General features: G+C 28.3%; 1 protein-coding gene across 1 annotated transcript; it reads right to left on the minus strand.

The window, feature by feature from the left end:
• Positions 1 to 1,535: 1,535 nt before the first annotated feature.
• LOC107441595 (elongator complex protein 3) lies at positions 1,536 to 25,463 on the minus strand. The gene is made up of 16 exons (XM_043046369.2): positions 25,201 to 25,463; positions 23,754 to 23,856; positions 22,518 to 22,608; positions 21,467 to 21,514; positions 21,301 to 21,371; positions 18,875 to 18,938; positions 16,845 to 16,913; positions 15,659 to 15,894; positions 14,854 to 14,934; positions 13,630 to 13,756; positions 9,925 to 10,118; positions 8,495 to 8,651; positions 6,120 to 6,292; positions 5,936 to 5,990; positions 2,826 to 2,907; positions 1,536 to 1,686 (listed from the first exon to the last, which is right to left on the minus strand). Exons 1-16 carry the CDS (start codon positions 25,220 to 25,222, stop codon positions 1,598 to 1,600), a joined length of 1,662 nt encoding a protein of 553 aa, XP_042902303.1. The 5' UTR covers positions 25,223 to 25,463; the 3' UTR covers positions 1,536 to 1,597.
• Positions 25,464 to 25,701: the final 238 nt, after the last annotated feature.

Raw genomic sequence — 25,701 nt, forward strand, 5'->3', positions numbered from 1 at the left:
AAAAACAAGCTAACAATAAACAACTAGCAAAAAAAAATTAACAGTCCTGCTTAAACTAACATCTTACAACCTACTATACGTTATTTGTCATCGAATTTGCAACAACAGAAGTCACACTGATGTTACTTTAAGTTGTTTTAAGACATGTCAAAATGTATTTTTTTTTCAATGTAAATAAAGAGTTTTGAGTTGATAGTGTTAAGTATTATTATTTTCCTAATAATCACGAAGTCAAAATTATTTGACGGCACGTCTATGACCTCATTAAACAATTTTTTAGAAAAAATGGCACGTTGGTGTATAAAGGTTCGCCACCCCTGTACTAAGCTCTTCCTGGAACAGTTTTAATAACTACCTAATATACTAAGATAGGTACAAAGTAGCATATTTGTACCTATTAAAACTGCAACAATACAGTACAGTTTTAATATAGATACTGTAGAGGTTTTTTTATGGCCCCTTTGAAATGTACAAGAGTCACGCATAACTAATATTTAAACTATTGATAATTTATTACTTTAGTCACACTTTCACATGCGAATGTGTACACTCGCAAAACAGTGATGTTATTTCAAAGGATGGAAATATATTTTCAATGTACCTTATTTCTGAGAGGAAATAAAAGAGCAGTAAACACTTAACGAAATCGCAAGTATTGGATAATTTCCTCAATTAAATATTCGCTGTTAAGAAGAGAGTAAAAAGTTGAAGACTAAATGAATAAATTCGAAAAAAAAAAAAATGTTTTAGATAGAATAACAAAATGACTAACGTAATCACAAATAAATATTTTTAAATTTTTTTTTATTCAAAACCATTTTGAACATAATGTGTAAATTAATCAGGTGCAAATTAATTTCTCCAGCAAAGATCGGTTCCTTAAGTAGTTTGTAGTCAGTACATGACACAAAGCAGTAGTAAAAATAATATAGTTTTTCCAACTACTGAATATTCTATATTGTCTTGCATTTCACAAACTAAAGTAGTTAATACAAGTGCAGTAACGAGTTAACAGTGTGTTAATACCATCTTTACTGTAAACAAAGCATCCTGTATTTTAAGGCAACAAAGCAACCTGTAAGGTTTGTATTAATTTCAAATTTATGAAGGATGATCAGGTTTCAGAAATTAAAGTTAAAGCAGCATTTAAAAATCTGTTTAAATGTAATTTGGAGTTGTAACTAAAAAGGCTTCTCTATTTATTCAATATAAAACCAATCTTAACATATGTTTCATCTGCCTAATGCGTACATCACATGCTCTGTTTGAAAAATTGGCAAAATGCCAAAATAAGATTCTTTAAAAACTGACAAAAGCCAGGTGACTCATGCACACAGATTTATTTACACAGCAGCTTTTGTTTTGGATAATGAACGCCAACTCAAATTTGACAAGTATCTTGATTTAAACAGCAAATTACTAATTTCACATAATTGTACATAACTCACATTTCATTTAAGTAAATAGAGTATAATTTCACAAAAACAATAGTAAATAAATATGTCAAAATTCTCTTTACAATAAGAAACCACAAGCAACAACAATAATTTTTATTTTGAAATAAATATGTACAATTTACATTAAAATTGCTTTTTTTTCAACATTCGCTACAAGATAACTGTTTACACATGTATGGACCTTCCAGTTCATAGCCTAGTTTCTTATAATAATTTCTGGTGCCAACTCCTGAAATAAATAGTAATAGTTTTAAAACAAAGAAGAAAAAAATTAGATATCCAAATTCCCTAATATACAAGCAAAAGATTTTTTTTAATTCTTGAAAACCTTATTTAATAACATGTTTATTAATAACTTTTTTAAATGAATAAACAAACTAGCCCTATTGTGAAACTTTTCTTCGCTACATCCACTTGACTTTATTAGATGTGATTACTTAGCTGACAGTGTTACTAATATTAATAACCAACAGGAAAAAAGTTTATTAATTAAATCCTGACTTTAACGCCGGGAATCTAACAGTTGAGCCCTGCAACTCTTTGTAATTATTTAAACAGTTATGAGTTTTATGATACATTTTGGCTTTTTTAAAAAAAAAAAAACTGTTTTTATTAAAATACACTGATTTATTGATTATTATTATTATTTTTTCTTTCTGATTTTGCTGGCAAATAAATTTAAATCAGCAGATAAAATTTTGAAATAATGAATCAAATTAAAACATATAAGAAGTAAAAAATGTCTGTCTATTCATTTCAACAATTTAAAAGTTTATTCTATTATAATCCCTTAATGTTAACTGTTCTTATATCTGCTCAAACCAAGGATGGCATTTCATTCCTACTAAAAACCTATTTCCTCCCATCCTGATCAGAAATTGGACAAAATGGAACAAACTATAGATGAACAATAAGTATTATAAAAATGGATAAAATTTCAACAAATTTAAGTTTAGGAATTTTTTTAAAATAACAAATTTAATATTGCAGTGAACTGATTGTAAAGGCACAGTTCTCAGTAGAACACCGATGCAAAGCATCACTGGCTGTGGTCAAATAAGCGGGTGATCACTTTGATCAGCCTGCGCAAGGACCTGAGGGTGCACAGTAATGGTGCCCATTAAACTTTTCTACCGTAAAGTGCTCAACTTCGTGTGCAGGTCCTCGGGAATGAGAAATGCTGTTAATTTTTATTTGCTTATCAGCTTTTTTTAATGAATATGGCGAGTTTTATTCTTTGTTCTTCTAAAAAAATGTACTATGCGGAAAAATTTATTTTCCCAAACTTGTCTCAACGATTCCGGAATCGGGTCATTCATTTAAATCTAAAAATTATAAAGAAACTATATTCTTAATGAAAATTCTAACCTGAAATGACAGCTATTTTATGTGAACCATGTTCTTGTGAGGCTATTCTTTCTGCTTCTTCCATCAAAAGTGTCCCAAAACCCTAGAAATGGATTGCATTAATAGAGTCTACATTTTCATTCGAGAGAACAATACATTTAAATAGGCATGTACAAGAACAACATAAAAACGAAGTTGAATTAATAACTCGACCAACAGCTTAAAATGTGGTGGGAGTGGCATTTCTCGGTTAGATTTAATCAAAAATATCCAATGGCAATTTTATCAAGTTATTAAGTAATAAACCACAACAATATCAAAAGCTAATAAATATATATAGATATACAAGAAGTGATCAAATGAAAAGGTACGAAACGACATAAAAACATAACAGTTAAATATTTGCATATTCCACTATGGGAGAACTTAGCGAGACATCTCGGGATGCGACTGGAGTCTCTGACTGGGATCGGAGTGCGCGCGGGTGCCCGCATACGAGAGCTGAGGCTCTTATCAAAAGCGGCGTCCAATTGATGCGGCAGTTCGTATGAGGACTGGATGGCGCTCGCGTTGCAAAATTCGACGATTGAGGTGCAGCGAGGTGTTATCCAATTTCCTCGAGCACAGAAAAACCATTTACTTCGATGTGTACTGTGAGACACTCTGACGCCTACGCAGGTCCATCAAGAACAAAAGACTGGGGCTGCTGTCGGAGGGTGTCTATTTTTCACTGCGTCTATTTTGCACTGCGTGCATTCACTGCGTCTATTTTGATACGTTTATTTTACTCTATCAACTAACTGATGTTCTCGTTATTTAACTATCCTTATTAATTGACCATTAAAATTATAAAAGCTTATTATAAGTGTACCAAATATTCATACCCAAACAAACAATAAGGATGCAGCTCAATAAGTAAGACTGTCCTGTTTCACTTCGACAATCTCTAATCGTGGGATAAAACTGGGTATTAGGCCTGCCCCTCTCTCTTGATGTGCGTTTATGTTGAGCCCACTACAGCTGCATTGCAGAGGAAGTAGATAAATCTAAGGCTGAGCAAAGGTTTTACAGGTCCCAGGATAAAAGTTATTGCAGGCCCCATTCTCAAAGCACAAGAAGCCTTATTTTCATATTTTGTAGCATTTTTGAAGACCCATTATACAAAATTGTAGTTTTTATATCGATATAAAGAAATGCAATTTTTTTTTGAGAAAATAAAATTATTAACACTAAATTTTTGTAAAGAATTTTAGCAGGGACCTCAACCATCCAGAGATATTGGACAATTGTTTTTCTTTAGTACTTTCCTTGAGTACGGCCATGACTACACCACTTGTAAAGTTCATGAAATTGTCATACAATATAGAAATGTCTGCTACTTTCTCACTGAAATTCTAATATTTCTGAATGTCCCATAGGGTTGACATGTGTACCTGGTTTAACTTCAATAGTGGAGTAAAATCGAGTAGTTTGACTTTCTCAAAAAAAAAAAAAAAAAAACATTCATAAAAAAAGTAGTTTACCTATGAATGATACACTGGATACAACCAAATAAAGACAATTTTGATTAAACAGTTTCTAGGTCAGACAGCTTAGCTTCAACAGGCCTTTAAATCTTGTACCCAGTGTTACCCCACCTTCCCCTATCTAAATAACTTTGGTGTTTCACATTTTAAATAAGATAAATGAATTGTACAACCAAGATAATGATTTAATTATGCATTCATTGATTAAAAGCGTGCATTTTAAACAAGAAAGGTAAAAAAAATTCTGTTAAAATATGAAAGAGCCTAAAGGTTAACTTTTGACTAGCTTATTAATGGCATCTCAGTTAAAAAATTATTGGATTTCGTAAAAACAAAATGAGAGTAGTTTGAAACATTTTTAATTAATTTTAAATATTTTTTAGCAGAATAGTAAATAATTTCATTAAATGAAATGTTCACACATCATACATAGGTGCCAACATGGAAAGGAAAAATCCTGGAGTATTTATGGAATAATATAAATTATATAATAACTACTGCATAATATAACAAACGGGAATTTCAAGAATTTTTATAGTCAACAAAAAACAAAAACTATACAGCATTAATCAATATAATTTTAAATTAATTGCAATGATTTAATTATGTTTCATATAATTTTGAACTCAGAACATTGAATGATAGAAATAAACATTTTATTCAATGACAGAAGTTATAAAGTTATTTATAATTAATTTTAAAATAGAGTCATAAATGAGAAGGGGAAAAAAAAACTAAGTTTATGATTATTAAAAAAAAGTAAAGAAAAACTTCAAGTTAACAGTAAATAAGGCTTGTTTTATTATTTAAAAGTTATTCCAATTTAAATACTCAAGCAAGCAATAAAAAGTGTAAAAATCTATTTTAAATAAGGATTTTGTTTCCTGCTTCAGGAGACATTATAAAATAAACAAAAGCAAAAGTTATTTTTGATTAAGTTATAAAACTCATTACTGCAAAAGCTTCTTGTGAGTCAGGTGTATGGAGGTTACGGTTCCACAATTTTGTGATCAAGAATCATCACTTCAACAATCAACACAGTAAACCTTGCTCACAAGCTGCCATATGTTCCCAGAAAAGCTGATATCCATCAACTATCCATTCAATAGCTGATATTCATCAATTTGAACTGATTCCAACAATTATCCATCCAATAGCTGATATCCATCAGTTCGAGCTGGCACCAAGGTCCTTCACAAAAATCAGAAGTTTTAACCATTGTTATGACGGATCAATTAAACTAGAAGAGTTGTCAACTATGTCTCAGTATTAATTATGGTGGACAAATGATACTTTTTATCAGACACATTGCTTATAAATTATTCCAGGCTATTCCTAATCCCTTTCTCGATTTCAGAAGGATATAGTAAAAAGGCTAATTAAAACAGATTAAAAACAAATTGTGCACAAAAGGGCACAATTTAAATTTTATTTACAACCTTTAGACTTATTCTATGCATCAATCCTTGGTTTGGTTGGTTATTAGATTTTGATTTAGATATTTACATATTTCAATAGTATGAATTTAAAGAAAAACTTAAATGATAAATGAATATTAGTACTAAGATGATTGCATTGTTAAAAAAGATGAAAATTTAAACTTACTTGATGTTGAAATTTGGTAGGATCTCTAGAGCTTACAGGAACAACACTTCCATAACTACATGTAATTAAGGACACAAAATACTTAACAATAAAGTGCAAACAAAAAAGTGCTATTAAACAACTACATATATATGATCAAAATTACGATTTTACTGAAATACATAAATATATACTTAAAGGATACACATGAAGTTCTCTAACTATAGAGACACCACCTTTCAGTTCTGGTCGGAAAGTGTCGTCTGAACACTTTCTCAAGCGGAGTAAGCCGACCAGGATGTCTTGTTCAGGGTCTTCGTAGGACAGGAATGTTTCCCAACCTCCATTGGCTACGTAATCTCGACGAATCAGTTCAATCTGAGCAAAAGAAGAAAAAATAGATTTTAATATGTATCAAAGGATATACACAAGTTTTGATGGTTCAACTATACATGTCGTTTCAAATATATACTATTGATGTTATAAATGTGTATAATGTCAAGGGGACTATAATTGAAATAAAATTTTCAGAAACTACAGAGCTCAAACATTTTAATCAAACTTTTGATAGTAAGTAAATAAACTAAGTAAAGTAGATAAACCCAAGTAACAGTAGATATTGGGATTTGGTACAATATACAGTCAGACCTCGATATAAGGTCATCCGCATATAAGGTCATTTTTCCAATGTCCCGGCTCACTGAATAGGAATTCTTTGTTATAGATTATCGGATATATGGTCAAGTTTTAAAAATCGTCATCGCTTATAAGGTCATTTTTATCTGAGGCGAGCGGAGCTCTTTTCTAACAAAAGCCTATTTAACTTCCTTACAAGGCAATTACCCCTCTCCAGTTCTAGGAAAATGTTGCAGCCAACGAACAAGCTACATTTTCTGAAATTGTTTCACAAGTTGAGAACAATGACAGTGATCCTGAGACTGTAGCTGTAACCCAAGTGGAAGCCTTCAATGCAATAAATGTCATATGAAATTTTTTTACAAACCATGAGGGAGCTGAAGAACATTTTGAAAACATTGTTCGAAAAATGAAACAAAAAACGAGACAGACCTGCATAAATGATTATTTTAAATAAGGTAAGATGTAATGTATGTATGTACACTTTGAGGAAATTTGTAAACAGCTTTATTTTAAATNAAAAATATGCGAGATTCTCGCGTTGTAGTGAAAACACTGTGTATAATGTAAAGGGGACTATAATTGAAATGAAATTTTCAAAAATTACTGAGCTCAAACATTTTAATCAAAGTTTTAAAGTAACAGTAGACATTGGGATTTAGTTCAATATGCTTGTCATTGATGACAATGATTTGGGGTAGCCAAATTAAGTAAAACATTAAGAATTATTGTAAAAACAATGCTTTCGAAAAACCCTTGAAAGGAATTTTTTTAAATCAGTGATGGTAATTAGATTATTTGCATACATTAAGTCTTCAATGTTGCTTTACAAAACTGAGTAGCAAGGGTTGAAAATAAAATTAACAAGAGAAATAAAATTTTCTTTTGCTTTTAGGGAAAAAATATTGGCACTGTTTCGTTTGTCCCCCTGATAAGCAAAAATTCGAGAGATTTTTCAGTCGATTTCAGAGGACATGGAAACCAAGCCTGAAATTGAGAATGCAAGAATCCTCCCTACCGAATCACGCTCCGTATATGCACATTCGGCCCCTTTAGTATTTCATCAAACATTTAAAATGATTGGCCCTTTCAAACGCTACTGACCAATGGTATGCAGAAATGGATTGTGGTTGAACGAATTGTGAAAGCGTAGAATAAAACAACATAAAACCCACTTTTTGCAAAATTTGTGGCAAAAATTGATTTGGTGAAGAAAAAAAAATCTTATTTTGGAAAAGTGAAAATTAAGCATTCTTTAAAAACACCCAATGAAAAAAGTACCTTCAAGGGCTTTAAAAAAAACGAAAATAAGCACCTTTAAGCACTTTTTTAAAAAGCTATGCCTCCTGTACTTATATAGGTGAAAAAGAATTTGCCATGGAGGATTTCTCTTGTAATATAACATTCTCTTAAGAGGACGCCATACCACAGGAGGGACTTTTCGTTTCAAATTCTCTTTCACCTACATAAGTAATCTTAACTATAGAAAAAGAGAGTTCAGACAAATCAAGAGAAAGCCATGAAGTTTCAAATGCTCAAAAGAAAATTTTAAAATATCAAAATAAAAATAAGTTATGAGATGATAATTTAGGATTATGCAATGGAGAAGTTCTCTCCCAATAATTTTGTTTGCATTCTGATATTTTCCCCCCCAGTAATTGAAACTTCTCTAGGTTTGCCGGGACTTACTATTCCTTTTTTTTAAAAGTTGTAACGGAGGTAAGAAAGAATAAAAGTTTTTCCCATGATACTGTTCACACCAAATTGTTCACACCAAAAAATGCTTAAGAGGATGCCTCTCTCTGCTTGCTCTCTCTTATATAAATATATTACTAATTTTTTACAATGTTAAGATTTTCAGTCATATATTTACAAAATGAATCATTGATGAATTGTTAATAATGACATTCATTAATGAAATTCACTAATAAATGCAGTACATACTTTGTCAGGTCGGACTTTGTTGTGAATTTCTTGAATTCCCACTTCCCTTGTTCTGACATCCCTGCACTTCAGGCCAAGATCTTTCATCCTTGCAAGAGCCAACTCTCTCAAATTGCCATGCTCTACTCCAGAACTCACGAGGGGCATCGGAATATCCCTTTTTAAGAGAAAACATAATTATTTATCATAGCATCACATGTGCAAACTTTCCAAATAAGCTATCAGTAATCAGAAGTACAATAACACAGAAATAAAATACAGTCATCTCAAATTAGCACAATTTCGAGGTGCATAAACTACTTTATTTTATACATGTGCATGGTATTAATAAATGCCTAAATTTACTATAAAGATTTTTAAAAAAAAGTAACACTGATAAAGGTACTAAATTAAAATTTATACAACACTGAAAATTTATAATTCATTATAAAATTAAATTGATTACTTAGATTCAATGTTCTAGTTTTTGATTAAATAAGCCCTTTAACCTTTTTATCATCCTGCATTTGAACCACTAAAAATTTTTGCTCACTGCATTTCAGATTTGAGCTTGAGATTATTGTTTCAGATGGAGATTATTGTTTTTAGAATTGTTTTAGAAGTAGAAATGATAGGGTAGTTGCAAACAAAATTTTATAACTCTTGATAGTTAAGAAGAAAAGAACTTATTTTAAACAAAGTATTACAGAAATTCCCCCCGCCCCAAATATAATTTTACTCAGCTGTAATCTTTAACGATAAAATCCTAATAATTACTGATAAATTATGATAATTGGCACTGCTGTAAAAGGCAAGCCAACATTTTAAAACAAAAATCAAGGAGTTCAATAAGAACCTTTAATGCATAATTTTGATGACAGAGATTTTTATAAGTAAAACAGTTTAATGTTTCAAATTTATAGACCTGCCAACTTAATTTGATTTTTCAAGAATGATTTTTGCAAGTAGTTGTGAAATGAGGATAGAATTATAACTGTAGACAAAAATATCTAACATACTTTTTTTTTAGAATTTAAAACACATGGTTCTTATATATATCATTTATTTAAATGTGCAGTGGTGGTCAAAATAGTTTTAAATTTATGAATGCAAGAATTTAAAGAAATAAGCATGTATTTTGACATTCACTTTAAATATAAAAACAAAATCTTTAGTAAAAATTCGAAAAAATTGGCATCAATGGAATTATTTATTATCGAATATGGTAACCCTGTATATTCAATTATTTTCAGAATTAAATTATAGATCATAAAACTGAATTATAGTAAGCAAAAGTTCTGACTTTTTTTTTTATACAAAGGGTAAGGTAAAATGCCTTGCAATCAAAGCTCAGAATTTGATGTCATTAATTAAATAAATAACACAAAGAAATGGGAATGACAGTTGAAGCTCCATTAATAATCACAATTATAAAATAAAATAATACACACCTCTGTACACGATATACTCTAGTCCAAGGTGGTACTAGAGATAAGATTTTAGCAATGAGGTCTATGAGTGTGCTGGGAGGGTAACTCTTGTATCTCCCGGTTTTCCACAACTCGTACAGCCCGGTTCCTCTTATCACAAGAGTCGGGTAGATTTTTAAACCATCTGCCCTGAATGCGGGGTCACCAAAGAATTGCTACCAAAATAATTAAATAAACAAATATTTTAATTTAAATTATACAGAAGAAAAAGAAAAAGGATTACTCATGTCATAAAACAATAACATATTATTCTAAATTATAAAAATTTAATGAATTTATTACACATAGCAAAACCATATAATATAAAAAAAATTTAACTAAGAGCGATAATAAAATTGTCCAAAAACCGACCGTTGATTACCACTTTTTTCGTCAAAAAGGTATCCCATACGCATTTTATAAATCACTTTTATTAAATGTTGAATTATAACAAATATTTTTTTAAAATTTCTTTATTTCACACTTCCCTCACTAAAATTTTTCTTCATTTTAGAATTGAACCTTGAACTGTTAACAATATTTTATGATACGAACTTTGTTTCGTGCGGTCTTTTTTCAATAGTGTATAAACTCCCAAATTAAAAGTTTGCTCTTGCCTGTTTTATTTTAAGTCTCCTTTCCATCACCAAGAAATTTTAAAAAAAAGTTGGCAGGTTTTTTCATACAGAAATAAAAAAAAAAATGTATAAGAAGAAAATTAGAAGAAAACTGCTAATAATAGATATTGAAATCTATCATTTATATTAAAAAAATTGATGACAGGTGTCTTTTTTTAAGCCTTTAGCAAATTATCTGCGAATTAGTAGTTTTAAATTTTAAACTTTTGAAAAAATGCTTACATGTTTTAAAAATTGGCTACAGTAAAAAATGCTACAAACAGCCACTTGAAAAATTTCTTTATTTTGCCAACTACAGAAGTGGAACATTAGCTTATCATTATCACCAAAACAAACAGAAATGAGATTACATGTGTGTTAAAGAATATTATTAATTTGTTAATTGCTTAACATAACAACTATATCTAACTTTCAGGGTTCTCACTCTATGATGAGATTGAAATTCAAGGACTTTCCAGGACTTTTCAAGGACCTCAACAAAATTTTCAAGGACCTTAATCTAAGACCAATTTTAAAAATTATTCTCTTCTATTTTACTAGAAGCAACAATGCTTGTTGTGGCAATAATTAATTTCAAATATAATACCTAAATGCTTTGCCTATATAGAGAGAAGAGAGTATATGTATTATGGACTAAAATTTATATTTTTTTAAAAACAACCCTACTGGTTTTACATATTAATTCACAAAATCATTTTCAGCACAATCTATAACTAATGGTAATGAGGTGTTAATGGTGAAATCCTTTAATCCNATATTGAAATTTAAAAATATATATGAATACGAATCGCGACATTGGATTTTAAACTAGCGGGAATATGAATCGCGATATTGGGTTTTAAAAACGTTTAAATACAAATCGCGATATTGGGTTTTAAAAACGCTTAAATACAAATCGCGATATTGAATTTTTAAATTGCGTGAATGGGAATTGCGAGTAACGATTTTTAAATCGTGTAAAAACGAATCTCAACAAGTAACTTTTAAATCAGTTAAATACGAAAATCGATGATTTACATAAAAATCATCTAAATAAGAATCGCAACTTTAGCAGATTCTGGCCCAGTTCCTAATATTTAAAATTCCGTAAATCAGCCAATCAAAAGAAATCAAATATCAGCCGCCGAAACGAAACCGCTTAGGACTTTTTTTCTTTTTTCCAATCTATAGCGGAAGTCGCGGTTGTCAAGGCACGGCGTACATGCCGAAATTCTACCCATTTTCTTCTGAAGATCATTTTCTCAGGAGGCTACTGCAGGGGGGGAGGGAGTTCGTCGCAAGTCCGACTATATCGTTCGTTCGACTCCCCAAAAGTTTTTGGAACATGGTCGGAAATTTTAAAAAGTCTTTCAGCCCTGAAAAGATAAGAGAGTAGTGGAGTAGGAGACGGCATTGTTTTACCAAGGTCAACCACTTTTACCCAAGCCAGCAGATTGACATGTGAAGAAAGGTTTATTGGGGGCTTCAATACTTTCACTCCGCGGAAGAAAAAAATGTTCAACAAAATATCATTAACTGCATAAAAAAATGTTTCATGCGGAAATTTATGAAAAAAGAGCGGAAGATATGGAAAAATCTGAAAAAAGCGGAAAACAGCGGACCCGCGGAAGAATCACATCCCTGAATAACATATCATTCTAAATTATTAAAACTTCATGAATTTATTACACACAGTCAACCATATATTGCAAAATAAATGGTTGCCACCAAGCAAATGTTAAAAATATAACGAATAGCGATTACAAAATTGTTCGATAGTTGACCCTTGATTACCACTTTTTTCGCCAAAAAGGCATTTAACAGGAGTTTAGTGTAGTTTTAAATTTTCAACCTTTGAAAAAATGATTACATGTTCTAAAAAGTAGCCACAGTAAAAAATGCTACAATATTATTAATTTGTTAATTGCTAAACATAACAACTAAATCTAACATTGCTTTTCAACCAGAGATATAGTTTACAAATAATTGAAATATTTATTACATTTGTTTATTTTAAATCATATTGAATATTTTTACAATTACTTCTAATATCCATCATTTTTTATGCTTTTTGAAGGAATTGTTTAGTTTGTTGTATTGCAAGTTTCCTCTACCCTTTAAAAAAATGAGCTTTTAATTGAATTTCCTGGCAATTCCAGGTTTTACCTTATTTTTAACCTATAAGAATGCATTGCAAAATACACCCTATTACACTGAAACACATTTCCAGCTTACTATATGTGCTATACCCATGCTGTATGGTACACAGGAACATTATTTTAAATATTGCAATCGCAAAAAAGCATATAATTTAAAATTAAAAAATGAAAATTTAATAAATATTCTATAAGTTAATTTACTATTTTCAAAAATACAGAAACTCGTATACAAATACATAGTGTAATTTATACTTATATGTGAAATACATTTATTTTTATATAGACTAAAAATATTTTTCACTTACAACAAACTGGTCAATATCTCGTTCAAAATCAACATTTGGCAGATCTGGCATCATGTGAGACACAACTTTAAAACCACAATCTTTAGAGAGTTGAAATGTTTCAGTAACAGCTTTAACTGTATGCCCTCTACAAAGATAAACAGATGTAAGTTTAATAAGAATATTTTGAAATATTTAGGAAATGAAAAAAAAAGCCAAGTTAATATTGATGGTACTACTATTTCATTATTTTAAATCAGTTTTTAGAAGAATCTGAATTCATATAAAATAAANTTCCTGGCAATTCCAGGTGTTACCTTATTTCTGACCTATAAGAATGCATTGTGAAATACACCTTATTACACTGAAATACATTTCCAGCGAACTATACGTGCTATACCCATGCTGTATGGTACACAGGAACATTATTTTAAATATTGCAATCTCAAAAAAGCTTATAACTTAATATTAAACGATGAAAATTTAATAAATATTCTATAAGTTATTTTACTATTTTCAAAAATTCAGAAACATGTATACAAATACATAGTGTAATTATAGTGTAATTTATACTTATATGTGAAATACATTTATTTTTATATAGACTAAAAAATATTTTTCACTTACAACAAACTGGTCAATATCTCGTTCAAAATCAACATTTGGCAGATCTGGCATCATGTGAGACACAACTTTAAAACCACAATCTTTAGAGAGTTGAAATGTTTCAGTAACAGCTTTAACTGTATGCCCTCTACAAAGATAAACAGATGTAAGTTTAATAAGAATATTTTGAAATATTTAGGAAATGAAAAAAAAAGCCAAGTTAATATTGATGGTACTACTATTTCATTATTTTAAATCAGTTTTTAGAAGAATCTGAATTCATATAAAATAAAACTTCTTAACAAATAACAATATCTTTATAAAAACGTTGATGTAAATTCATGACAGTTGTTGCTTTCAGGTTTGGTTGTGTCTTCTGTAGCAGAATAAACAAAGTACATCTGCAGCACTATCTTCATAAATCTAAATCTGCCTGTAACTTGAATGGAGTCAGACAGAGATTATTATTATAATTCAGCTTGATCTAAATACGTGTAGTAAAATCTGCAAGGATACATTTAGTTATGTTAAAAATATTAAAAAAATAAACAAAAATATTATGTTGTTTAAATTTAATTAAATTTTATACAATGATAGCAAAAAAATGAAATAAATAAGCTATATAGTTAGGTCTGTAATCAAGTGACAAAAATCCATTAATTTTTGGTGTGTTCCCTCAATTCAACCTTTTAATTTTTATTTAAAAACAATAGATATAATTTAAAACTGACACTCATTAATTATCTCCCTTTTGTTTGTTTGCTTTTTAAAAATAAAACTTACGATAAAAAAAAATAATTAGAGGGCACTGAAAAAATCTGCAACACCTACTGCCCTATTGGGGAGTTTTTGCTAACCTGAAAATATCAACTGATAATGAAAATGGCACAACTTATCAATTTAAAGAAAAGCCACAATTTCTTAAAAATGAAAAGTGTTAATGATCCAATTTTTTAATATGTTAAAAGTTACTTATAAGAACATTGATTTTAATAAATTACATCTAAATGAAAAAAAAAAAATTTGCAGAGTGACTTTTTAAAAAAATTTTTTTTTCCCCTTCAAATATTTGTCAGTCTTGTTAAGAGCTAAATTATGTGAAGAGGAAGCTTCTTTAAAAAAAAAATTTTGTGAAGGTGTCGATGAATGATTATAAAATCTGCACCTATCAATTCTAGCAAATGGCTATAGATAGAAAATGGTTACATAATATATCAGAATATAAAAAAATAAAAAGGATTGAACCTGTTTGTATCACGGGCTACATCTTCATAAACACTTTGTACACCAACTTCTAGCCTGGTACAACCATACTTCAACATATCACTAAAATACAAAATGAATTTCAGAAAAAAAAATAACAATCAGCTTTTAAAAGAATGATCAACAGTCTAAATGAACTTCATTTTTTTGTAAAAGGTACACAAGAGTATCTGAAAAATAACTAATTTGAAAAATGACCGCCACTTTATGAATGAAACATAAATCTTAATTGTAGATATTAATTTTTGACAAAATTTAGGTAATTATGCTGTTTGACTGCTATCAAACATACTGCAATATACTGTTTTAAAAAACAAAAATTGTTTTCAAGAGAATTTAAAATATCACAGTAAGTGCTTTCAAAAATTGTGCAAGCTATTGGGGATGCATATAATAACTTTTGGATAGCAGGCCACAAAAACTACAAAATATATTGCAGAAACCAACATTAACATTCGTTGTAATAGTAAGAATGTAGGGTGTATTTGAAAGTCATATGAATGATTTACAGATCGATATCTATTTTTTTTTACTCAGATGCAGAAAACAAAAAATAAATGAAAATATTTAATATAAATAAATTTTTACAAACAATTATGCCGAATTTTAAGATATAAAAAAACTAGGTATCAAAATTTTTATCGACCATAAAAGTTTAAATAAACTTTTATTCAGAAAACAAAACTTGCTGCTAATACAATATAGATTAATATGATGTTATGTTGCATTGATCATTAAAACTAAATTTTGAAAATACTGATTTAATAATAAAAGAAATTCAGTTTACCTTAAGTGTCTTTTCAAACAATAGTCAGGTCTTGTTTCTATTGTAATCCCAATACATTTTGTAGAAGATCTCTCACTGTATTTGACCGCTTCCTCCACTGATGTACTCGTGTGACCAGACAGAGCATCGTGCAGGTTTCTGATGAAATAGTCCCGATAATCATCGGGAAGTGCCATGAACGTGCCACCCATTACAATAAACTCTACTTTGTCAACATCGTGGCCGAGCTGTTTCAACTGGAAACAGAAAGTTACAAATATAGATTTAGACGTTTTTTGCATTTTGAATGAATCAAAATAAAAAATTTGTTAAAAGGAGAAATAAAGATAATAATATATAAATTTAATTTATTCTAAATTTAAATCTTGATATCAATAAGTCAAAGAGAGACAAATTTTATAGTATCAAAAATTTTAATATTTTTAACATTTTAGTTGTAAATTTTTTCAAGTTATGCAGCATCTATTTATTTTGAATACAAAAGGACAAACTTAACTAATTGTGTCAACTTGTATCAAATGCATTTGCCTATTTTTTCAGTTAACTTTTCAATTTTGATAACTTGCTGTGTTTCCCTTTAACGGTTCAATCAAACACAGGCTCAAGATGGGTTAAATTATGATAATTTAAACTGGTTTAAATTAGATTTATAATAAGTTACAGCTGTAATAAGTTAGAGCTTTAAACAGGTGTCATACATTTCATTTGAGTATTATTTTTGTTAACATAGATACAAATATTTTTTCTATATAATTTTCATAAGACCAAAATTACACAACTTAATTTCATTTTTACTTAAACAACTTAATTTCAGATTTCATCAATTTTTTAATTCTAATTCAGATACCTTTTAGCATTTTTTTGACATCAACTCTACAGACAAAATGCATTAAATATTAAAAGTCAAAAATACTGCAGTGGTTCTATCCATTGACAAAATAATAGGCATCTTGCATACATAATTATATCACAGTGATAAATTGATAATAATTAACTAAATAATGAAAACTTGATAATAGCTAAAGAATATTTCATGCAAAATTCCAACACATTTTGTTTTTTGCACAATTTTAGAAACAGAGAAATTAAAATCAATAAGAAAAAATAACAAAATTATATTGATTATTTATAAGATAAAAAAAAAACTAATGGATAAGAAATAGTAAAAAGTAAGTTGTATAATTACTTGATCTAATCGATTTCTTGTTTGCAGAAAAGGATTGTATCTCGCTCTAATAGCTCTCATTGATGTAGGCTAAAAACAGTTCAAATCAACTCAAATTTATGAAAATAACAATGGCCTTATTCTATTGCATGTTTCATTTAATTTAACATTGAATCAGTCAGAATGTAAACTTAAGTTGTTTTACTCAGAGTTGGTATTATTTAGGGAGTTATTTAGGAAATAAGATTATTATTTAATTTTGACAATTAAGTTAAAATATAGTGTCTTGTAAGATGAGTTCAGGTTGAAAGATATTTAAGTTGAGGAAAGCCAACATAATACATATTAACTAAAGTATGTTTGGAAATATGTGCTTCATTAACAACTAAGCTTCAAGTACAAATATGAAGATAAAAACAATTCAAAAGTTAAAAAAAGTAAATTATTTTCCACACAAACAATTTTAATTTGATTCTATAAGAAACATGAATTAAAAGAAATGTACCAAGATGAGAAAACATAGATAACATCAAATTTATTAAAACATACTTATTTTTATAACATTCATAAATTACGTTAACTTATGATGCACATAAAAATAAATGCTTTTTTTTTTTTTTTTGTAAGCTACCCTGAGTTCATTCCTTTAAAATTCATCCATATCTGCAATAAAGTTTTACACATCAATAATATGAGAAATATGGAAAATTATTATTGACATTCCAATATTCTACTCCAATTTTTTGAAGTGGTATATGTGTAAAATGAATTCTTTTTTATAAGATTAGCATTACAGATTGTTGCAATTAGAACTGAAGAAAATTCTGCGGTTCAACAGAAAAATCAACATAGGTGGAAAATATGTGGAATAATTAATTTGATTATACACATTAGATCGAAGGAAAAAAAGAAACTGTCACATTCTTGGATAAAAACAAAACATTGTTAACTTTTCTTTACGTTCATACTGTCACACTGCAAAAGACGTTCTGTTCTAGGGTTGCATTAGTTTTTTTTGTGTGGGTTTGACGATGCTTTTAATTGCCACAAATAATTCAAATTTGATATTTTTGCATAAGCTATCGGTTGCAATTTTTTTTTATTATCAAAAATAAATTTTGTTTAACATTTTATTTTTTAAATTATATTTTAGTATTCATAGCAATGAAAAGAAAATTATCGTCAAGTCACTTTCAGCAAATTCTATCATGAAACGCTTATATTGTTTTTTTAGTGTTCAATAGAATTCTCTCCCCTCCCCAATTACTTGAAGGATAATAACTGTTAACACACTGTTGCTCACAGAGCTCTGTATTTAATGAATAAAAATTTTATTCATGTTTTTAATAATTACTCTTCTTTGTTTCCTTGTGTCACATGCGCACCAATGAAATTAATATCGACAGTTTCAGTACCATTGGGAATGATACTATAGAAAAAGTATTTTGGAAACTATGATACCAAAATCATATGCTAGGATTTCGCAATTAATTTCTATAAAGCTAAATAATGTACAAAAGATAGGATTAAAAAAAAAATTTGAATAATATGTACTAATATATTGAAAAAAATTACATGGTTATGAAAACAAATCTTGAATAATGCAGGTTAGCATGTTGTAATAAATGAGCGTCATTTTTGTAGCTGTTTGGAGTTGAACTAAATTGTTCGAATGGATTAAATAATATAAAGTTGATTCTCTAGGAATCATAGCAAATAGTAGCAATTATTAGTATTTTTTTAGTTGTAAATTATATACTAATGAGTGTCAATTCTGCAGGTTATTTTGTGAGAAAGCTTAGAAAAAAAAGAAAGAAAAGCAATTGCTTGGCAATTTTTAATCCATATGATATACTTTTCCTCACAACCACATTAAAACAGTATATAATATATATATATATATATAGCTACTGTACTGATCTTCCGATATAACTTCTCTTAATTCAAATAAGAGAAGTAGTTATAAAGAAAACTCTATAAAGCATTACAGTCTTATTTAAAATCATAACGTTTTTAATTTTAAAAAAATTAACAGTCCCAATTTGCCTTACTTCATATCCTGTGTATGATTGAGTAGAATATTCAAAATCAGAGTCAGGACCACCAGGACAGTATCTAGAAAAACAAATGAGAAGCAATCTGTACTCAATTAAAAAAAAAAAAAACACAAATGTAATGAGTAAAGAAATAAAATTCTTATTTCGTCAAACAAGAATTTATTTATTTACTTTTATTATTATAATTTATTTACTTTTATTACATGCATTTATCAGGCTTTTTTCATTTACATAAGGGCTTTTTTCATTTATATTCACATTACAGGGTATCTGCTACATTTTAGATTTTCAAATTCATGACTTTCCATGACTAATTCAAAGAATTTTTCATCACTTAAGGAAGTTACTATTTTCTCTGACAATAACACAACAATAAATTTAAAAAAGCATTATAATAACATTAATTGAAATGATACGTATGACCAAAACTGTTATACTCTGCATCTTCATATTTATAGATTTTAAATTTGAAAAACAGAGTAAAAAAAGAGGTGAAGCAATAAAATAGCTGAAAAAATACAAAAGCAAATAATTTTTTCTTCTTTTATTCAGCAGAATTTCATTCTAAAGATACTTTTCTTGAACATCGGAAAGGAAAGAAATACTCCTAATTTTTCTGTTCTCATTTCGGAATAAAAAAAATTCGCCAATGACTGACTTGCTTAAATTGATAAAATAAAAATAATAACAAAAATTCGGAAATCACAGAAGTTTAAAAGATAATTCGCTCTAGAAATTAGGTTTTTTCTTTCATTTTTTGAAAGAACACCATAATTTTTAAAGAACACAATAAAAACATTTTATATTTTAATCAAATATGACTCTGAGTGGGCATTTTGTTACAAATTCAGATTGAAATTGGGGGGAATGAGTAAATTCCATTTTAAAAATTAGATTTTTAAACGACCTAAATCCATGACTTTTTTTTAAAAAAATAGTTAAAATCATGACATTTCATGACAAATTTTGTTCAACACCGAAATTCATGACTTTCAAGGTGTGCAGAAACCCTGAACCTGAATACATTTATGTAATTAAAGATCAATTAATAAGCATTCAAATATCCATGTTTGTAACAAAATTGCGGAATAACAGAACAGCTTTTTCTTGACAGTTGTAACATTATTTCAAAAATAGTTTTAATTTTTANACTAATTCCAAGAATTTTTCCTGACTTAATGAAGTTACTATTTTCTCTGACAATAACACAACAACAAATTTAAAAAAGCATTATAATAACATTAATTGAAATGATAGGTATAACCAAAACTGTTACACTCTGCATCTTCATATTTATAGATTTTAAATTTAAACAGAGTAAAGAAATAGCTGAAGCATTAAAATGGCTGAAAAAAATACAAAAGCAAATAACTTTTTCTTCTTTTATTCAGCAGAATTTCATTCTAAAGATACTTTTCTTGAACATCGGAAAGGAAAGAAATACTCCTGATTTTTTTGTTCTCATTTTGGAATAAAAAAAATTCGCCAATAACTGACTTGCTTCAGTTAGAATTTTAAATTGATAAAATAAAAATAATAACAAAAATTCTGAAATCACAGAAGTTTAAAAGATAATTCGCTCTAGAAATTAGGTTTTTTCTTTCATTTTTTGAAAGAACACCATAATTTTTAAAGAACACGATAAAAACATTTTATATTTTAATCAAATATGACTCTGAGTGGGCATTTTGTTACAAATTCAGATTGAAATTGGGGGGAATGGGTAAATTCCATTTTAAAAATTAGATTTTTAGACGACCTAAATCCATGACTTTTTTTTAAAAAATAGTTAAAATCATGACATTTCATGACAAATTTTGTTCAACACCGAAATTCATGACTTTCAAGGTGTGCAGAAACCCTGAATATATTTATGTAATTAAAGATCAATTAATAAGCATTCAAATATCCATGTTTGTAATAAAAGTGCCGAATAACAGAACAGCTTTTTTTTGACAGTTGTAACATTATTTCAAAAATAGTTTTAATTTTTATTTAATAAACTTTATTTTTGTAAAAATAAAATTTTTTTTAACGTATCAATCTAATATCTAACCAAAATTAGATAAAATTTAAAAATTTTTTTCTGTGAATACAAAATCTCAATTAGAAAACTGTCTGCAAGCAATTGATTAACTCTTGCAACTAGTTTCAATCATTTCCTCGCCGTCTACTTTCAACAAAAATTATTTTAAAATTACCATTTTTTTAAAAATGTTTTAATTTTTAGTCTAGTAAAAAAAAGGATTAAAATAGAAATCCAAAAATGTTATGTGCCATGCACATTTATATAATTGCAAAAATTCTTGAAATTTGAACAAGAAAAAAGTGTATGTTATAAAAAAAAGTGTATTATCATACTCAAAATCATATTCAATAACTTCAGCATATTTTAAACAAAAAATATTACCCATACATACACACACACATTACCAGTCATATTTATATGGGGACAACGATGTGGCTTGCACATAACCGCAACAACTGCTATCTAAAAAGAATATAATAAATAGTTTTCATTAAATATGAATTTTGAAGGGAAAAAAAATTTAAATTCTTGATTTTAACGTTAAACTAACTACTTACGCCACTAGCAGTCCTAACAGGTTTAGCTTTCAATTTAGGAAGGAGAACCTGCACAAAATTTTGAAACAATAAATTAAATAGAACTTAAAAATATTATACAGTACAGATATAAGGTGAGAGGCATAAAAATAATACTAGACTACTATGCATTAAGTATGAAGGAGCAACGTTAAATATGTTATGTAAAAATATACATAATTATGTGCTAAAATAGCACTGAGCATGTGATTTGTAGATACTGTGTGATATTATTTATCTTGAGGTTTGAGCACTTCCAACAATAATTTTAAATGACCTTTTTTTGAGGGTAGGTGTATATTCAGCCTTTAAAGTTCAATGAAAAAAAAATTTAGCAAGATTTATTAAAGTAAATAAAATCAGTATAAATAAAGATGGTGGTAATTAATAGTTATGAGAAAATTTTTTGGACTGTTCTGATTTGAGAAACAATAGTAATCATTATGAAAATTTCAAGCAGAACATCCAAACAAACAAGCAAGACAAAGCAATGCCTTAAAAAGACCACAAGAAATATATATAACTATTATTTTGAAAAACAAACTGAATATACAGTGTAATTTGGTAATGACAGTTACAGTCAGTAACAAATATTAAATGAGATTAAAATATATTCAAAGAAAAATAAATGGTGAAAATTGTTTGATTTTGGTAAATTTTGACAACTTTGAGTCAGTTACTCCCAATCCATCCACATAAAGAATAGATATTGAAGTACTTGATTACAGATTTATGAAAAACAGTAAATAAATGACTAATTAAATATTTAAATAAATATGAACAAAAAAAACTATATTAAGCATGAACAAAGCTTTTTGTATATATCAAGTATTTAGCATTTCATTTCAACTCTCATCAAAAATTAAAGGAAGGAGCAGCAGTAAAAAAAAATTTCTCAAGTAATTCCTAAAATACTTCATTTGAGGTCTAACTATTTTATTGAAATAAAAAATATACAATAGGGAAAATTACTGAGTAAACAAGAAAAAATTAAGGATAGAAAAAACAAACAAAAATCATAGAAGTATTATACTTTTTTATAATCAGAAGGCACGGCAGCAATGATATCAACAAGGCGTGGCTGAGACTCTAATCCGTACTTAGATGAAATTTCACATTTCACCCTGCAATAAACAACCATTTTTAATATTTTAAGGAATAACAAAATAAAAATTATAATGTGAATAAGTACGAAAGAAAATATAGCCTCACTGAAATATTTCTGTTATCACACTCTCTTTTATAACTCTTAATTATACTATTATGCATTAGGTATAACAATATTTATCCCTAAATAACATTAGTTTACGACAAAAATAATAAATAACAATAATATAAGTGCAAGAAACTCCAACCACAAAAAATATAGCTTCACAACAATTAATTAGAGTTCTCCTTTAGTTTTACAAAGTTAAAATTTTGATTCAACACTTATCAGGGGTGCTGAGTCCAGTATGTTACTAGAAAATAGTTCCTTTGGTTTGAAATTTTCTCCAAGTAAAAATAACCATTAAAAAATATTTTTAGAAAGTGCAGTGAATAATAAAATAGCAGTGAATAATAAATAGCAGTGAATAATAAAATAGCAGTGAATAATAAAATAGCAGTCAATAACAAAATAGCAAATGTGTTAAATGAATAGAAAAGCAATAGTTACAAAACTAAACTCAAGGTCCTAATCGTAAACTTGCAGACTTAAAACTAATAAATAAAAAAAAATCAACATAAAACTTTTTTTTTTCAGGAAATATTGTGCTGTGCCACATTTCTTTTGAACAATAAAAAAAAAAAAAAGACTTTGTAGCAGTTTATTCTTTCTTTAAAATTAGGCTTAAAATCTGTCTAAATTTCCATATCTGTCTAAATTTCCTCTGAACCTTGTTTATGCAATTGGACATATTAACAGCACAGCTTATATGTATGTGAGGCAATAACTTTCTGGCTTTGTATTTCACATTTTTAAAAACTTATATGGTTCTAGCTTTTTAATTCAAATTAAAGGCAAAGCCATCAGCTTTAAAGAATCTCCTTGCTTAAAATTAAAATTTCCTTTAACGTCCATCCCACTAAAAAATTTGATTATAACTTTAATAAAGGGTGAAAAGATTATTTAACAAAAGATGACTATACTGTGTGAGGAGATTATTTCTCGACAATGCCAACCTCCATCTATCAAAAGGTACCCAAGATTGAATTGAATTAGCATGTCTTATATATACTTGTCAATTGATGTTGAATAATCGAGGTGGTAGTTATGCCACAGCTTTACCTATTCAAATTGATATTAGAATTATTTTTGTGTGCCTTGATAAGCTCTTGAACAATTTCAGCCACCGTCATAACCATTAACTCATCCTTTGAAAAATTCACTTCTGCAATAAAAGAGAAAATAGAAAGAAAAAAATTATACATTAAGTTTAAATACAATTTAGTTTATATACAAACAATGATATTAAAATCCAAAAAAGCATATAGTAAACACTTTAAAAAAATTAAAAGGCATATAAAATATGTAACACACAATGCAATTTAATTTTTATTCTAATGCTAGAAGTTTTTAATTTCAACGATGAAAAACTTAATAACTAACGCGTACATAATCAATGCAGAAACACAAAACTTGAAGCTATGAAATTAAAAACAAAAATTGAACTTTCTCTGAAGAAATTAGTCTTTTTCTGCAGATTCAAGTGAGAATATTTCCCACTTGATATTTGATAGCATAAAAAAAGGGGCTTTCATTAGAATTTTTTTTTTTTACATATATATATATCTGATGTGGCTAAGAATTATTTTAGTTAGTCTGTTTACTGTGATTTTTTACAGCTTATCGAGTGCCACTACTATCCAGTTGTCCCCAGGTACCGAATCTTTCCCTATTGATGTAATTTTAGGTTTTGCCATTTAAAACTTCATAAATGATTGAAACGTGCACTTATCTTTCGTTTTAATAATTTTTAATCATTAACATTTAAATTAGACGATAGTTTTAAAAAATAAGATTTGCATTGAATTAAATTATTTTTAATCTATAGGTTGAAAGGTTTTTAACTTCCCTAAATATTTCTAAAAGTGTGGTAATATATGCTAGAACGGGAAGATAATCTTACTGGTAGCAAAGCCAAAATAATCCTAAAGCCTTGAAAACTTCTGGGCATTGATGTTGCCGACGAGAAACAAATATAAAATATCACAGAAGGTGACCAACCCAAAAGGTATAAGTCCTAGCCACCCACAGGCACACCACAACATAATTTCATTAAAATGTTTGCAAATTAACAAACCCTTAAGCAAAGGAAGAAGGCGCAAACAGTTACTGATATGGATGTATAACTACTAAAATTAAAAGGCTTAAACTTTAAAAAATCTGATGATTCTATTTATCTGATCAGAATTTTCGTATCGTTTACTATATATTTGTATGATAACAAATTTTCTGAAGTGCTGGTGATGGTTATTTGACGGGGACGAAACGGAAATATTCCAGATGTAAATTTAACTAATTCAAGAGAAAAGACTAAATTCAGTAATAGCAAAAATTTTGCTCGTACAAGTGGCAAAGCTTAATTTTTTCAAATACACACACATAATTTATATTTTATTAATAATCATCATGAACAAAACAGTGGTTTCAGTATAGTTATTAATTAAATACATGTATTATTTAAGCAGTTGATAATATTCAAATCGCAAAATCAAAATGATTTTTACAGCACCTTTGACTTTGTTTCTTCCCATGGTTAAAAGGAAACGAAATTCTTCTAAGAATAATGTTAACCACAGTTCGATATAAAACTACAGTAATTTATGACAACATAGAATCGAAATTAGATTCATTCCGTGGATAAGATTTTTTGTAAACAAATAAAACACCACATGTAATGAAAAGTGAAAGTTTCAGTCACAAGCTCTTTTGTGAAATAAGTGCTTAAATAATTTAGAGGACATTCTTACTGTATGTAAAATCGCACTTGCACGCGTGGATTGTATTGATGGGCAATCACATATGCGAGTCCCATACAGTGAGAATGTCCCATTATGCTAGGACCCTACAGTTTTTAAAATACGTGAAATTTAACTCCGGAGTCTTAAAAATTAGATTCTGAATTTTGGAAAATATTGGTAATCTCGAAGTCATTATGATGATCATTAGTAAGTAATCGGATGATCATTAGTAAGTAATTGGTAATGATCATTAGATAAAAAAATATATTCAG

The sequence above is a fragment of the Parasteatoda tepidariorum genome, chromosome 9, assembly GCF_043381705.1.
Source record: "Parasteatoda tepidariorum isolate YZ-2023 chromosome 9, CAS_Ptep_4.0, whole genome shotgun sequence".
NCBI lineage: Eukaryota > Metazoa > Arthropoda > Arachnida > Araneae > Theridiidae > Parasteatoda > Parasteatoda tepidariorum.

What these genes read in the sequence shown, in the direction of transcription:
- LOC107441595 (XM_043046369.2), bottom strand. Translation starts at nt 25,222, where the DNA reads ATGGGAAGAAACAAAGTCAAAG. An exon ending in GAGATATTGACCAGTTTGTT is followed by an intron (nt 10,119 to 13,629) that starts GTAAGTGAAAAA and finishes TTATTTTGGTAG; the next exon opens with CAATTCTTTGGTGACCCCGC. An exon ending in AGAGTATATCGTGTACAGAG is followed by an intron (nt 8,652 to 9,924) that starts GTGTGTATTATT and finishes TCTCTTAAAAAG; the next exon opens with GGATATTCCGATGCCCCTCG.